Source organism: Hemitrygon akajei, chromosome 21, assembly GCF_048418815.1.
Source record: "Hemitrygon akajei chromosome 21, sHemAka1.3, whole genome shotgun sequence".
NCBI lineage: Eukaryota > Metazoa > Chordata > Chondrichthyes > Myliobatiformes > Dasyatidae > Hemitrygon > Hemitrygon akajei.
In genome coordinates, this window is record NC_133144.1 from 69,485,926 (window position 1) to 69,500,922 (window position 14,997).

At 47.5% G+C, this 14,997-nt stretch overlaps 1 protein-coding gene and 1 long non-coding RNA gene across 3 annotated transcripts in view; one reads left to right on the forward strand and one right to left on the reverse strand.

Annotated features, from left to right (window-relative positions):
• Positions 1-3,581: 3,581 nt before the first annotated feature.
• Positions 3,582-9,330, forward strand: LOC140714424 (uncharacterized). The gene is made up of 3 exons (XM_073025717.1): positions 3,582-4,617; positions 4,708-4,832; positions 7,524-9,330. Exons 1-3 carry the CDS (start codon positions 3,616-3,618, stop codon positions 9,031-9,033), a joined length of 2,637 nt encoding a protein of 878 aa, XP_072881818.1. The 5' UTR covers positions 3,582-3,615; the 3' UTR covers positions 9,034-9,330.
• Positions 9,331-9,424: 94 nt separating this feature from the next.
• Positions 9,425-14,997, reverse strand: part of LOC140714431 (uncharacterized) — a 51,861-nt gene continuing 46,288 nt past the window's right edge. The window contains exons 3-4 of one of the 2 annotated variants that reach the window (XR_012095873.1): positions 14,517-14,751; positions 9,425-9,849 (exon numbers count right to left, since the gene is read on the reverse strand). This is a non-coding gene — a long non-coding RNA (uncharacterized lncRNA). Of the gene's footprint in view, positions 9,850-12,054; positions 14,752-14,997 lie in introns of those variants that run through there. The other variant, XR_012095872.1, reaches the window with a different exon arrangement.

Consider the following 14,997-nt stretch of genomic DNA (forward strand, 5'->3'; position numbering starts at 1 on the left):
CATCAAAGGGAGGAGGAAAGCTTCACCAGGGTAGGTATACCTCAAAGGAACCCCACAACAGATCAGCAAAATTGAGTCATAAGAGATCTTGCAGATGCTGGAAATCAAAATAATTACTTTTGAATGTCTATTTCAACTCCCACTGAATATAATTTATTCATTGAAGGGTGAGCCCCCACAGCTCACTCCACCTGCTCTCAGGGCTGCAACATTCGAGTGAATTCACAAAATAATGTAAATGTTAGAGTCCCAGTGTGATTAACAACCTACCCAATCTTCTGTGGTGATTCGGCAATGTGGAGGACCAGAGGGATCTTGGGGTCTGAGTCCATAGGACACTCAAAGCTGCTGCACAGGTTGACTCTGTGGTTAAGAAGGCATACAGTGCATTGGCCTTCATCAATCAGTTCAGCACTGGAGTTAAACAACCCGCACTCAAGGATTGAGTTTAAGAGCCGAGAGGTGTTGTTACAGCTATATAGGGCCCTGGTCAGACCCCACTTGGAGTATTGTGTTCAGTTCTGGTCGCCTCACTACAGGAAGGATGTGGAAACCATAGAAAGGGTGCAGAGGAGATTGACAAGGATGTTTTCTGGATTGGGGAGCATGCCTTATGAGAATAGGTTGAGTGAACTCGGCCTTTTCTCCTTGGAGCAACAGCAAATGAGAGGTGACTTGACAGAGGTGTATAAGATGATGAGAGGCATTGATCATGTGGATAGTCAGAGGCTTTTTCCCAGGGTTGAAATGGCTAACACGAGAGGGAACAGTTTAAAGGTGCTTGGCAGTAGGTACAGTGGAGATGTCAGGGGTAAGTATTGTTACACAGAGAGTGGTGAGTGCATGGAATGGGCTGCCAGCAATGGTGATGGAGGCAGATATGACAGAGTCTTTTAAGAGACTCCTGGATAGGTACATGGAGCTTAGAAAAATAGAGGGCTATGGGTAAGCCTAGGTAATTTCTGAAGTACGTACATGTTCGGCACAGCTTTGTGGGCGGAAGGGCCTGTATTGTGCTGTAGGTTTTCTATGTTTCTATGTTTCTAATGGACTTCACAGAGCAACCTCGAACTGAGGACCGACACAGTCTCCCAGCACTGGAGTTAAACACCCGGCACCAGCTCTCTGCAGCTCTGAATATCCTTGTCATCTGCTCACCATAACAAGGGCCTTGAGCACTGTTCAGGGATCCAGGCTCTCTTATGTTCTTTTACCAGAGACGCCATCGCCAGCCTGTTCATTTGCATTCAACACTAAGGCAGCGGAACCTCTGTCTACAAATGCCAACCTGTAATGTTGACAGAAGAACGCTTAAGCCGCACATTCTCCTCTCTCCGCTCCACTCTCTCGGTTCTACCGATCCCTTCTTCGTCCCTCACGCTCCCTCGGCCCTCGCACTCCCTCAGTGTCGCTCCCTCGGCCCTCGCACTCTCTCAGTGCCTCTCCCTCAGTCCTCGTGGAGCAGACTGTGGCGGTGAATGGGTTAAAGGATTAACAAGAGAGCCGAAATTTACCCATGGATCTGCTCCGGAGAAGGCAAAGGGTTTGATGCTGCCCCCTGTATGAGCTACACTGGTGCAAGATGATAAAAAAAAGTTTCGCACCGCAAAACAGACTATTCGGCCCGTCTCGTCCATGCCGACTCTCCTGTGGTTCCGCACGAACTCCAGTTCCCATGCCTGGCCATTTCAGTGTTAGTCCAGATGTGTCTTAAACTTTGAGAGGGTTTCTGTCTCCCATTCCCACCCCTCGGGTTAACACGCCCAAAAGGAAAGCCTCAGCCCACACTCCTGCGGAAGGTTATTTTAAAATCATAGAATACATTGCATTTAATAAAGATGATCTAAGCGAGAACTGCTTAAAACTGTGCCGTTCAATGTCCGCGTTAAGATACAGTATTACGAGAAATTATTGCAGACCGGGAATAATTCACGCAAGGCATTCTACTTGTAGTGGTTTGTAAAGTAATCTATTATAAGTGATCATAACGATTTTTAAAAATTGACCTTGTTACGGACCGGCTCCACTCCACTGCAGATTTGTCTCAGCCTCAGCGGGCCTTCGAAACTCTCGCTGACCCAGTCACTAAAACACCGGCAGACCCTGTGCTTACTGTCCGCTGGGTTTAATCTGGGTCTCTCTCTCACACACACACACACACACACACACACACACACACACACACACACACACACACACACACACACACACACGCATATTCACACACACAAACACATGCACATACACGCGCACGCACTCACACACATACACACACACACATAAACACACTCACATACACTTATTCACACACACATATACACACACTCACTAGTCACTCTCTCAAACACTCGCGCGCACATTCACACATACACCCTTACAGACATACATACTCTCTCACACTCACACAGACACACATACGCATAGATGCACATACACTCGCACTCAGACACACACATACACACTTACACACACATATGCACATACACTCACACACACTCTTTCTCACAGACACACATTTACACACACTTACACACAAATGCTAACACACGCTCACACACACACAAAATTGTAGACACACTCGCACACTTGCACGCACACACTTCACACACGTGCACTTGCACAGGTGCACGCATACACACAGACACACACAGAGACACACTAAGGGTCAGGGCGATCATCCCGAGGAACAAGCGCACCAAGATTCACCAATTTCTCCATCAACAGAAAGTTGACCCTAGTGGGACTGGCCAACGGGTGTGACGGCGGATAAACTCCCACAGCTGGACGGGGATATTTCCGTATTTCCGGGTAAACTCCCCTAGCGGGGCAGGGATATTTCACTGACAATGTTCACGTTCAGACATTCACCGAATGTCAGCGGTTGGAGATCCCCTGCCATCCTGAATTGAACGGAGAAAACTCGTGCTATGGGAAGAACGGCTCTCCACCTGTGACGGCCCGGGGAGCTGTCCCGCGTTCTGAAGCTATCGGACTTTATTTGACAGTAAATCTGGCATATCAAAGTCGAAAACATCTGGAATTCCCCGCGGTCAGGCAGCGTCGGCGAAGAGAGAAACTGAGCCAGCAATCTATGTTCCGAAAAGTTAACTCTCTCTGCACAGACGCTGCCCGACCTGGTGAGAATTACCAGCTCCGGTTTTGCGCTCCCAGCATCAACAGTTTTGATATGTTTTGTGCTGAATATTCCCTTTTGGAGATCTCCCTCCACGATCGACCCGAACACTGGGGGCTTCAGTCATCTCTGGACCTGTACGACAATGGTCAGTATTACATAAGGAAACTAGTCTGGACAGCAAGCGCTGAGAGCAGCCGAAGGCTGAATGAACGTTGTGGAATTTTGCGATCATTGGGAGTCCTGCTTTTCACAAAGTTTTTTTTTGCTGTTTTCATCGAGATAACTATATTAAAGTTACAGCCCTCACGTAATACTAAAGGGTTGAGTGCGTCACGCCCTTTTCAATCCCCCTCCAGAACAGCAAGCAACCGCTGGGACAGCTCACTTTGCGCAAACCCCACCCCACCCCCACTCATGTCTCTATATAAGCCGAGGAACACGCCAGCTCTGCACTCGCGTGGACAGCCCGGGACAGAAACATGAGCTACAGCTGGCAGTCGCATTCCTACCGCACGGAGTCCGCCCGCAACATGGCTCGGCACCTGGGCTCCTCGCTGCCGGTGCCTCTGCCCCACAGCTGGGCCAGGGAAAGCGCTGTCTCTTTGTCCAAGCGCAGCGGCCGCGGCCTCAAGTCCTCGGCCATCCTGGAGCTCACCATGCCGGGTTCCTTCGGCGAGGGTAACAGGGCGGTCGGTTTGAACGAGAAGCAGCAGATGCAGGGTCTCAACGACCGTTTTGCCGGCTACATCGAGAAGGTGCGCCAGCTGGAACTGCAGAACCGGGGGCTGGAGGCGGAGATTGCGCAACTGAGACAGCGGCAGTTGTCGCCGTCGCGGCTGGCCGTTGCCTTCGAGCCCGAGCTCGGCGAGCTCCGCCGGCTGCTGCGGGACGTGGAGCGGCAGAAGGCTCAGCTCCAGCTGGAGAGGGAGCGGCTGGCAGAGGACCTCCACCTACTCAAGGGCAAGTGCGAGGACGAGGCGAGGCTCAGGGAGCAACTGGATGTAGGTGCCCAACTCCTCAGGAAGGAGGGCGAGGACGGTGAACGGCTGAAACTGCAGCTGGAAAAGAAGGAGCGGGCTCTAGCCGAAGAGATTACCCTCCGAAAGGCCACCCACCAGAACGATGTGGCTGAGCTCCTCTCGCAACTTCACGCGTCCCAGGTCACCGTGGAGCCCAAGGAGTTCGCCAAGGCCGACCTGACGGCGGCTCTGAGAGAGATCCGGGCGCAGATGGAGGGTTACACTAGCGCCAATCTTCAGCATACTGAGGAGTGGTTCCGCTGCCGGTTTGCGGAGCTTAGTGAAGCCGCCGAGATCAACAACGAAGCCCTGCAGAGCCGTCGGCAGGAGATCAGCGAATACCGCCGGCTGCTGCAGTCCAAGAGCATCGAGCTGGAGACTGTGCGCGGAACCAAGGAGTCCCTGGAGAAACAGCTGAGCGATATCGAGGAGAGACACGATGCCGAATTGATGCAGTACCAGGTGAGAGCGTCGGCCGCCTGCGCAATCTACACCCAGCCCTTCTCCGGCATTGAGCTAGTAACTTTTCCAATTACGTCTTTTGTCTTCCAGGACACTATCCATCAGTTGGAGAACGAGCTCAAAAGCGCAAAGTGGGAAATGTCCCATCATCTGAGGGAATATCAGGATCTGTTGAATGTCAAAATGGCCTTAGACGTGGAAATCGCCTCCTACAGGTGGGTATGACTGTAATCTACGGGTAGGTGTGACTAACCTACAGTTAAGTGAGGCTGTAACCTTTGGGTAGGTGTGACTATGACTTCCGGGTGGGGATACAGATAGGTGTGACTGTAGCCGCCGGCTGGACAACTGTATCAGGTAGGCTTGGTCTGTACCAGCTCAGGAGCGACGACGGGCAGATCGTACACCAACACCAAACGGTGAGAAAGGCGGCGCGCTTTCTGAAAAGGTCGAAGCGTACAGGGTGACCTATTACTCCGCCGATTTCTGCCTTATTTCTTAAGGTGATCTTCAAACCTGAAAAATTAATAAAAACCCGAGGGATTTATTTCTGTCCCTGGTTTAATCTGCTGTTCTCCGTCGGGATTCATTACAGGAGCAGTCTCCTCTACCTCTCACCTACAGCTGACCGAACTTCCAAACTCAACAGTCGGGTGCCCAGTTTCCAGTACAGCCGAACTGGCCCGAATACAGTCCCACGAGGAAAGGTGGATTTACGAAAGGGTTAAAGCTGTAGCAACGGAGATGTAGAGACAGCAGAGAACATTCTCCCCACAGGCGGTGCCCTTCTCTGGGATACACAGAGTCCCGTTACATTGCAATGTTTAACTGACCCGGAATCTGCGGTATACAGAACTCCCCGGCCCCGTGTAAATCGGGTAAATACAGATCCTCGCTCTCACCCCTCCAACGACCACGGTGGGGAGGGGGATCGCCTCGCGATGCAATAACCATTCTCACTAAGCGGACTCTCGGATCATAAAGATTAGCCGGTGCTCAAGTGATTAAAATTGCCAGAAACTGCGTTCACTGTCGCCAGTAATTTCACGCTGCCGTGGAGGTGGGGGTGGGGGGTCGATGATAAGGTGAGTGATGGGGTCGAGCCCGTGGGTCGGTGCCGGGGTAAACGAGTTTGATGGAGCAGCGGTTATCTGTAGAAGATGCTATCTGATCAGATTCTCCAGCAAAAAAAAGGCACCGGCTTCAGGACCCTGGACAGATAACAAACGGACCTTCCCCGGTGTATTGAGTTACCGAGTAGTGTGAGAGCTGGTGGAGCGACCTGGGATCCGGAAGACCCGCTTCCCCTTCTATTTGTACGAGTTTCCACAAAAACCTCCCGGGTTCCGAGTGAAATCATCCCCACCACCTCCTCTCTGGGAACAAACACGCAGACCCCTCCCCCCAGACCCCATCCGCAAGGAATGGAAGGATTTACAGAAATAATTCACATTCTCCAACTTCTCAAAGTTCAAAGTAAATTTATTATCAAAGTACATGTCACATATACAACCCTGAGATGAATTTTCTTGCAGGCATACTCAATAAAACCAATAACCATAATAGAATCAATGAAAGACCACACCAACAGTGTGGTCCAACAGTGTGACCAACACCAGTGTGCAAAAGGCTCTAATAAAATTAAACTCGCACCGAACTTTCTCAACACCCAGGGTCACACTGTTAGCGTGAGGATTTGGAAAAAGTAGCAGAATTCTGCCCTCTCCCCAGCACACTCCACACATCTACACCCAATAAGCCACCATATCTACACCCCATACCCCACACAACTGCACTCCACATACATCTACACTCCCACAAATCTACATCCCCCACACACATCTACACCCCACAACCCCACACATCTTCACCCCAAACACTTCTACACACCCCACACATCTACACCAAACTCATCTAAACTCCACACACATCTACACTAAACTCATCTAAACTCCACACACATCTACACCCTACAAATCCACCACAAATCTATGCTCCACACACCACTACACATCTACATCCACACCTCTACACCCCACTCATCTACAGCTCCATAAACCTACACACCACCCCACACAACCACACCCACACACATCTACACCCCACACATTTACATCTCTACACATCTACACCCCCACACCAACACATCTACACTCCCACGACCCCACACATCTACACCCCACACATCTACACCCCACTCATCTACACCCCACACATCTACACCCCACTCATCTACACCTCCACACATCTACACACCACCCCACCCATCTACACCTAAACACATTTACACCTCCACACATCTACAATTCACCCCACACACCCTCACAAAGCTACCCCCATACACCCTCATAAATCTTCAACCCTTACCCACACACTTCTACACCCCACACCCACACACATCTACACTCCACATCCTACTCATCTACACACACATCTACACTCCACATCCCACTTATTCACATCCCACACACACCCATAGAACTACAACCCCACACATCTACACCCCACAGCCCTATACTCTACATCCCACACTCCCACACATCTACACGTCCCTACACATTTACACTGCTACACAATCTACATGGGAACGCTGGTGTACTGGGGCTCTGAGCACTTTCTGGGAACACGAACAGTGAATGTGAGGTGGAGGAGGGGATGGTGGTAATTCCTACCCATGGTGGCAGGTTTAGGGCTTAAGGAGTGACTCACTGGCTCTGTAATGAAGGGGACAGGAAGGCAGAAGTTCCCAATAACAAGGTGACTATGTTGGCTTTGGAATCACAAACTGGTTCACCACATCATAACAGTAACAAACGATCTCTCTCTCTCTCCTCTCTCTCTCTGTTTCTCTCTCTCTCTCTCTCTCTCTCTCTCTGTTGGTCTGTCTCTCTCTTTCTTATGTTAAGGAAACTGCTTGAAGGGGAAGAAACACGTTTTGGGTCCATTGCAGGGACCTTCACTCCTCCTTCCTACACCTACAGGCAAACCCAGTCCCTGACCCATACCGTGTACACCCCAACCAAAGCCAAGTGCACCCCCAGCAAGGCTGCTCCTCAATACAAATTTGTGGAAGAGATTATCAGTGAAACAACAAAGGAAGTTAACATGTCGGACCTAGAAGATTCAGTTCTCAGAGTGATCTCTGAGAGCTCAGGAGGAAAACCTGATGAAGAAGGGGATGAAGACAAGGACGAGATGACCACAGTTGAAGCCTCTGATGAAGAGGAGGCCGAAAGGAGGAGTGAGCCTAACAAAGAAAGCGTGGGAGAAGGAGGCACAGAGAGTAAAGAAGGAAGGGTGGAGGGGAAAGAGTCTGAGAAAGAGGAAGCTCCAACTAAAGAAGAAAATAGTGCAGCCACAATGTCGGATGAAGAGCCTGGCTGTGGAAAGGATAGTGAAGAGCATGGCACTGCAGAAAGAGAAGCCACCAAAGAAGAAGCTGCAGAAAGTGAAGAGACAAGACAGAAAGAGAGCACCAAGATGGAACAGTCTGGAACAAGCAAAACCATAGGTTCGGCTGAACAACAAAGCCAAATAGAGAGAGAAAGCAGTGATGAGAAGATGTCAGTGGACAGAAAAACAGATAAGGAAGATGTGATGGTAAAAATAGAGTCTGAGCAGCAAAAAAGAGCCAAAGCTGAAGAGATGAATGAGAGTGTGTCACAAACAGTGGCCCAGCAAGCCCAGACTGAGCATGGAGATGCTGAAGAGGAAAGGAATGGTAAGGAACAGGGTAAAGAGGACGGACCTCAACAGAAAGACGAGCTCAAAGGACCGAGCCATAAAGAGGCATGTCCTGTTGAAGCTGAAGACCAAAAGCAAGAGGATAAACTAGAGCAGGAACCGCAGAAACCCAAAGAGGAGACAAAAGGAGATGAGAAAGGACAGATGCAAAAGCCAGGAAAAGAAAGCGAAATGCAAGAAGTGAAATTTCAAAGCAATGAAGCAGAGAAGACAGAAAATTCTGAGTGGAGAGAAACCCCCAATGGACTGACAAAGGAAGAGATAACAGCAGATGTCCCGAAGGAGCAGGAGGGCAAAGGAGACAAGAAAGAGAAGGAAATATCAACACGGGAAGAGAGTGAGAAAGGTAAGAGAGGAAGTGAGGAACGAGGAGATAAAAGCATTGGGAAAGTGGAAGGGAAAGTCCCAGGCAATGCTCCTGAAAGCAAGAGCACCCAGTCAGGAGAGAGAAGCCTAGAAGCTGTCATAAATGGGTTGGATATCAAGTTGGAGAAAGATGAAATGGAAGGCGAAACCGACAAGAAAGTGACAAAAACCTTGACAGAGATTATTGAGAAATGTGCAGAGAAAACCACTGAGAGCAATGAGGGCAAACTCTCAATTACCAGTGCAGTGAAGAAAACAGTGAATGAAGTAGATGGAAGAGAAGAGAAGACCAGCAGCTCGGATTGAAATGGTGACAGTAAAGAAAATAAATGAACAGAGAGGAACCATTCATTCCTGAGTCGTCAAAAAATGCAAGTTACGTGGTAGAGGATGGCACTTCACAACATAGATATGTAATACTTGCTTGTCTACAGGAGGTATGAGAACTTCTCAGGGGAACCATTTCAGACTTAATTTATTGCATGAAGTAAACATTTGCCATGGGGTGCTTTGACTTTGAGGAATAGTTTTAATAACAGGAAAAATCCATAATTTTTCTGTGGAATTTAAGATATTGAAATACATGCAGATTGTGAAATTGGATTCAGACATTTTTGCATTCTTGATAAGCTACTACACTAATAGTTGCTCCAAGCACATTCAGCAAAGAGCTACCAGCTTGTCATTCACAAATAAATGTACTTTGTCCAAGAAAGTAGATCTGTTTAATGTGATTTATTTATGTAAAACAATTGAAAATTACTGACCAACAGTACCCTTGTCCAAATCAGACTTTTCACACCCCTGGCAACCATGCTTCATCTCTGAGGTTCCTCCCCAAACCTCTCTCCTTCTCCTTCCTGCTCTACAACTTTTCCCTTCTGACCAAGTGTTAATCACTTCCTCTCATACCCTTCCATAAGACCATAATATATAGGAGCAGAATTAGGCCAACTCTGTGATGCACCATCAATAACTCACGCTGAGACTTAGGAAGTGAGATATCGGCTTTTATTGACTGAAGAACAACACTACATCCTGGGAAAATGAGGGAGAGCAGCAGACCACAGTCGCCTTTATACAGGGGTCTGTGGGAGGAGCCACAGGAGCAGTCAGCAGGGTCTGTGGGAGGAGCCACAGGAGCAGTCAGACAGGTATATCTAGTTCACCACACTCTGCTCAGCTATTTCATCATGGCTGATTCATTTTTCCTCTCAGCCCCAATCTCCTGCCTTCTCCCATATCCCTTCATGCCCTGACCAATCAAGAATCTATCAACCTCTTCCTTAAATATACATAAAGACTTCGTCTCCACAGCCGAATATGACAACAAACTTCACAGATTCACCACTCTCTGGCTAAAGAAATTCCACCTCTTCTCTGTTCTAAAAGGATGCCCCTCTACTCTGAGGCTGTGTCCTCTGGTTCTAGACTCTCCTACTACAGGAAACATCCTTTGAAACGTCCACTTTATCAAGGCCTTTTACCATTCAATGTGTTTCAATTAGGTCACCCTTCATTCCTCTGAATACTCATGAATACAGTCCCAGAGTCATCAAATGCTCTTCATATGACAAGCCATTTAATCCTGGAATCATTTTCATGAACCTCTTCAGTGTCAGTACATCCTTCCTAAGAAAATGGACCCAAAACTGCTCACCATGCTACAAGTGAGGCCTCACCAGTGCTTTACAAAGCCTCAATATACATATGAATGGGTGACAATTTTGTTTGCCAACAATCCTTGAGAAGGTAGCTACACCAAAAGGACAATGTAAATGCAATTTGGTGCCATCTATATTATTCTCATTGGAAATCGTAGGGCCTGAGCTCGGACTGTAATCCAACCTGCCTGGTTATGAACAGACATGAACGTAGTTAATGTCCTTGGTATTCCCCACATTTACACTGTGGGGTTGAGACAGTTCACACATACACCTGTGGAAAAAACAGAGTTCGGGGTCGCTGATTTACCGATAAATTTCTCTCCCTCAGGTGGACAGACAGCAGGAGAAGAGCCAGGACAAGCCATGGTTCTGTCTGAGAATGGCTGGTTACAGATGGTCTTTGGCTGGCCTCTAGAGTGGGATAGAGACCCCAGTGATCAGTATAACACATTCACTCAGACCCTTCTGTTCTACCAAAGTAGTTGCAACATTAAGAGAAGCAGGTCTCCTTCCTCTTCAAGACCAGGAATCTTGAAAGTACAAGTTGATCCCATCCTCAGGATGACACTCAGAAGACAAGGGAGATCCAGTGGATGTAGTGTACCTCGATTTTCAGAAGGCATTTGATAAGGTCCCACATAGAAGATTGGTGGGTAAAATCAAAGCTCATGGCATTGGGGGGAAGACAATGACATGGATAGAAAACTGGTTGGTAGATAGAAAGCAAAGGGTAGCGGTGAATGGGTGTTTCTTGGAATGGCAGGTGGTGACTAGTGGGGTGCCACAGGACTTGGTATTGGGACCACAGCTGTTTACAATTTACATCAATGATTTAGATGAAGGCATTGAGAATAACATCAGCAAGTTTGCTGATAATACTAAGCTGGGTGGCAGTGTGACATGTGGTGAGGATGTTAGGAGAATTCAGGGTGACTTGGATAGGCTGGGTGAGTGGGCAGATACTTGGCAGATGACGTTTAATGTGAATAAGTGTGAGGTTATCCACTTTGGGAGTAAGAACAGGAAGGCAGATTATTATCTGAACGGTGTAAAGTTAGGTAAGGGAGAAATACAAAGAGATCTAGGAGTCCTTGTTCATCATTCAGTGAATGAGCAAGTGCAGCAGGCAGTGAAGAAGGCTAATGGAATGTTGGCCTTTATTACAAAGGGAATTGAGTACAAGAGCAAGGAAATCCTCTTGCATTTGTACAGGGCCCTGGTGAGACCACACCTGGAGTATTGTGTACAGTTTTCGTCTCCAGGGTTAAGGAAGGACATCCTGGCTGTAGAGGAAGTGCAGCGTAGATTCACAAGGTTAATTCCTGGGATGTCAGGACTGTCTTACACAGAGAGGTTAGAGAGACTGGGCTTGTACACGCTGGAATTAAGGAGATTGAGAGGGGATCTGATTGAAACATATAAGATTATTAAAGGATTGGACAAGATAGAGGCAGGAAATATGTTCCAGATGCTGGGAGAGTCCAGTACCAGAGGGCATGGTTTGAGAATAAGGGGTAGGTCATTTGGGACAGAGTTAAAGAAAAACTTCCTCTCCCAGAGAGCTGTGGGGGTCTGGAATGCACTGCCTCAGAAGGCAGTGGAGGCCAATTCTCTGGATGCTTTCAAGAAGGAGCTAGATAGGTATCTTATGGATAAGGGAATCAAGGGATATGGGGACAAGGCAGGAACCGGGTTTTGATAGTAGATGATCAGCCATGATCTCAAAATGGCAGTGCAGGCTCGAAGGGCCGAATGGTCTACTTCTGCACCTATTGTCTATTGTCTATTGTCTATTGATACTTCTTTCCAAGCTGGTCTTCTGTAATGACACAACAGATTGAAGCCTCAGCTCACACCAAGCCTCGGACAAACAAACCTCACATTCCGCTCATGAAAACACTATCAGGAGCTGATGTAATGCTAATTCTCAGCTATGGATGTTCCATATCTCTCAGTGTGGTGGTTCAATCAACCAGCAGATAGCTCATTAGATCCTAAACTGCAAGATTTCCACAGCATCACTGTTGAGGAAAGGTGACCAGAATATTAAAGACCATAAGACATAGGAGCAGAATTAGGACATTCAAATGCATCAAGTCTGCTCCACCATTCCATCATGGCTGATTTATTATCCCTCTCAACCTCACTCTCCTACCTTCTCTTCATAACCTTTGATCCCTGAATAATCAAGAATCTATCAACCTCCACTTTAAATATATCCAATGACTTAGCCTTCACAGTGGTCAATAACAATGAACTCCACAGATTTATCACCATCTGGCTAAAGGAATCCTTCCTCATCTCTATTCAATAGGGATAACCAACTATTCTGATGCTGTGCCTTCTAGCCCTGGACTGCCCCACTATAGGAAACATCCTCTCCAAATCCATTCTGTCCAGGCTTTTCAATATTTGATAGGTTTCAGCAATATTCCCCTCATTCTTCTTAACTCCAGTGAGTAAATACACAGAGCCATCAAAGTTCTCACACTTAACCCTTTCCTTTCCAGGATCACTCTCATGAAATTCCTCTGGACCTTCTTCAATCCCAGCACATCTTTTCTTAGATAAGGAGCCCAAAGCTGCTCATGATACTCCAAGTGCACTCTAACCAATGCCTTATAAAGCCTCAGCATTACATCCTTGTTCTTATATTCCAGTCCTCTCAAAATTCAATTCAATTCAAGTTTAATTGTCATTTAACCATACATGAATACTCATGAATACAGCCAAATGAGACAGCTTTACTACGGGGTCAAGGAGCATAAACACATTAGCAACAATCGCAGACACGTGATCATAATCACATAATGAGAGTCCTGATGCCCACAGTAAAACACAACGAAGCAGAATATACAGTTCAGACCCCTTAGTCCACGACATCATCTGTCGATTGGCCCCGACACCCGCTAGGCGACATTGTGGCCTTGAGGCCCAGCCCTTACCCCGACACACAACACCCGCTAGGCGACACTGTGGCCTTGAGGTCCAGTTCTCACCCCGACACACAACACCCGCTAGGCGACACCGTGGCCTTGAGGCCCAGTTCTCACCCCGACACACAACACCAGCTAAGTGACTCCGTGGCCTTGAGGCCCAGTTCTCACCCCGACACACAACACCCGCTAGGCGACACCGTGGCCTTGAGGCCCAGTTCTCACCCCGACACACAACACCCGCTAGGTGACACCGTGGCCTTGAGGCCCAGCCCTCGCAAATAAACACTAACAATGTATTTGCCTTGCTCACCACTGACTCAACCTGCAAGTTAAACTTTAGGGAGTTCTCAATGAGGATTTCCAAGTCCATTTTCACCTCTGATTTTTGAATTTTCTCCCCCTTTAGAAAATAGTCTATGCCTTTATTCTTTCTACCAAAGTGTATGCATGACCATACATGTCCCTCCACTATATTCCATCTGCCACTTCTTTGTCCATTCCCCCAATCAATTGAAGTCCTTCTGCATACTCCCTACTTCTTCAACACTACTTGCCCCTCCACCTGGAGAGGATTACAAGGGGCAAGCACAGATTAGAAGTAGAAGAGGTGATGGGGGATAAAAGGGTTACAGATAGTTTCAGAGGGACTGGAAGGCGTCTTATCCGGCTGATCATATGTGGAGACTCTGGCCTGGGAAATGTTCCCACCCACTCTAGTAAATGCACTCAGAGCTGTGTGTCATTCTGCGTTTGACTTCTCTTTACAAATGTTTAATTTGTTTGCACATCCCTTGCAAGTCATTTAGGAAACTGTCAAACTGCAGCCCCCTCTGCTGGTCAGAAGCTCCTGGAATTACTGAGGCAAGATGCCCTGTTAGCTATAGAGTTACCTCCTTCTTGATGTGCAATAAGTTTGGATATGAACCAGGGGAATCTCTGGTGTGATGTCTGGGCCTAGTCCAACAGAATAAAATACTGGAACACTGCCAAGCTTTCAAAAGAGCTCCACAGTGGAAAACTTGAATTAGTTTGATAGCAGTCTTCTTTGCTAAACAGTTATTAACAGCTTCCCTTCTGGTGGTTCTGGTTTACAGATTAATAAACAGGCAGTGACTCTCTCTCTGATTAAACAACTACACACATTCATGGGAAAGGCTCCTTCCCCTCACATTGAAACACAAACCTTGCTGTCATCAGACAACCTGTTCTGCATCTCCGGCCTTGTGCATCATTTCCACAACCTGTTTGGGCCTACTCCAGCTGCTCCAGGAAGCACATCTCGCAACTCATTCTGATTTGGAATGCTGTCACTTGCTCTATTGTTTGCTTAATTGTTTTTTTTTTCCTTTCTCTTTCTCTGTGCGGTGGTTTTTGTCTTTCTTTTTAAAAATTGGGTTCTTCCAGTTTCTTGTGGCTGCCTGTAAGCAGACAAATTGCACAGTTTATAATTTAAACATTCTGTGATAATAAATGTACTTTGAATCTTTTGAATCTTTGAATCACTACATGCAAATTCAGACATGGATGTAAACACACTTACATACTCACACAAAGGGACATACAGACACACATGCATACACACTCACACACAGATGCAGACACACACCTGAACACACTCACACACCCACATAAACATTCTGTGAGATGTGAGGTTTCAAGGTACC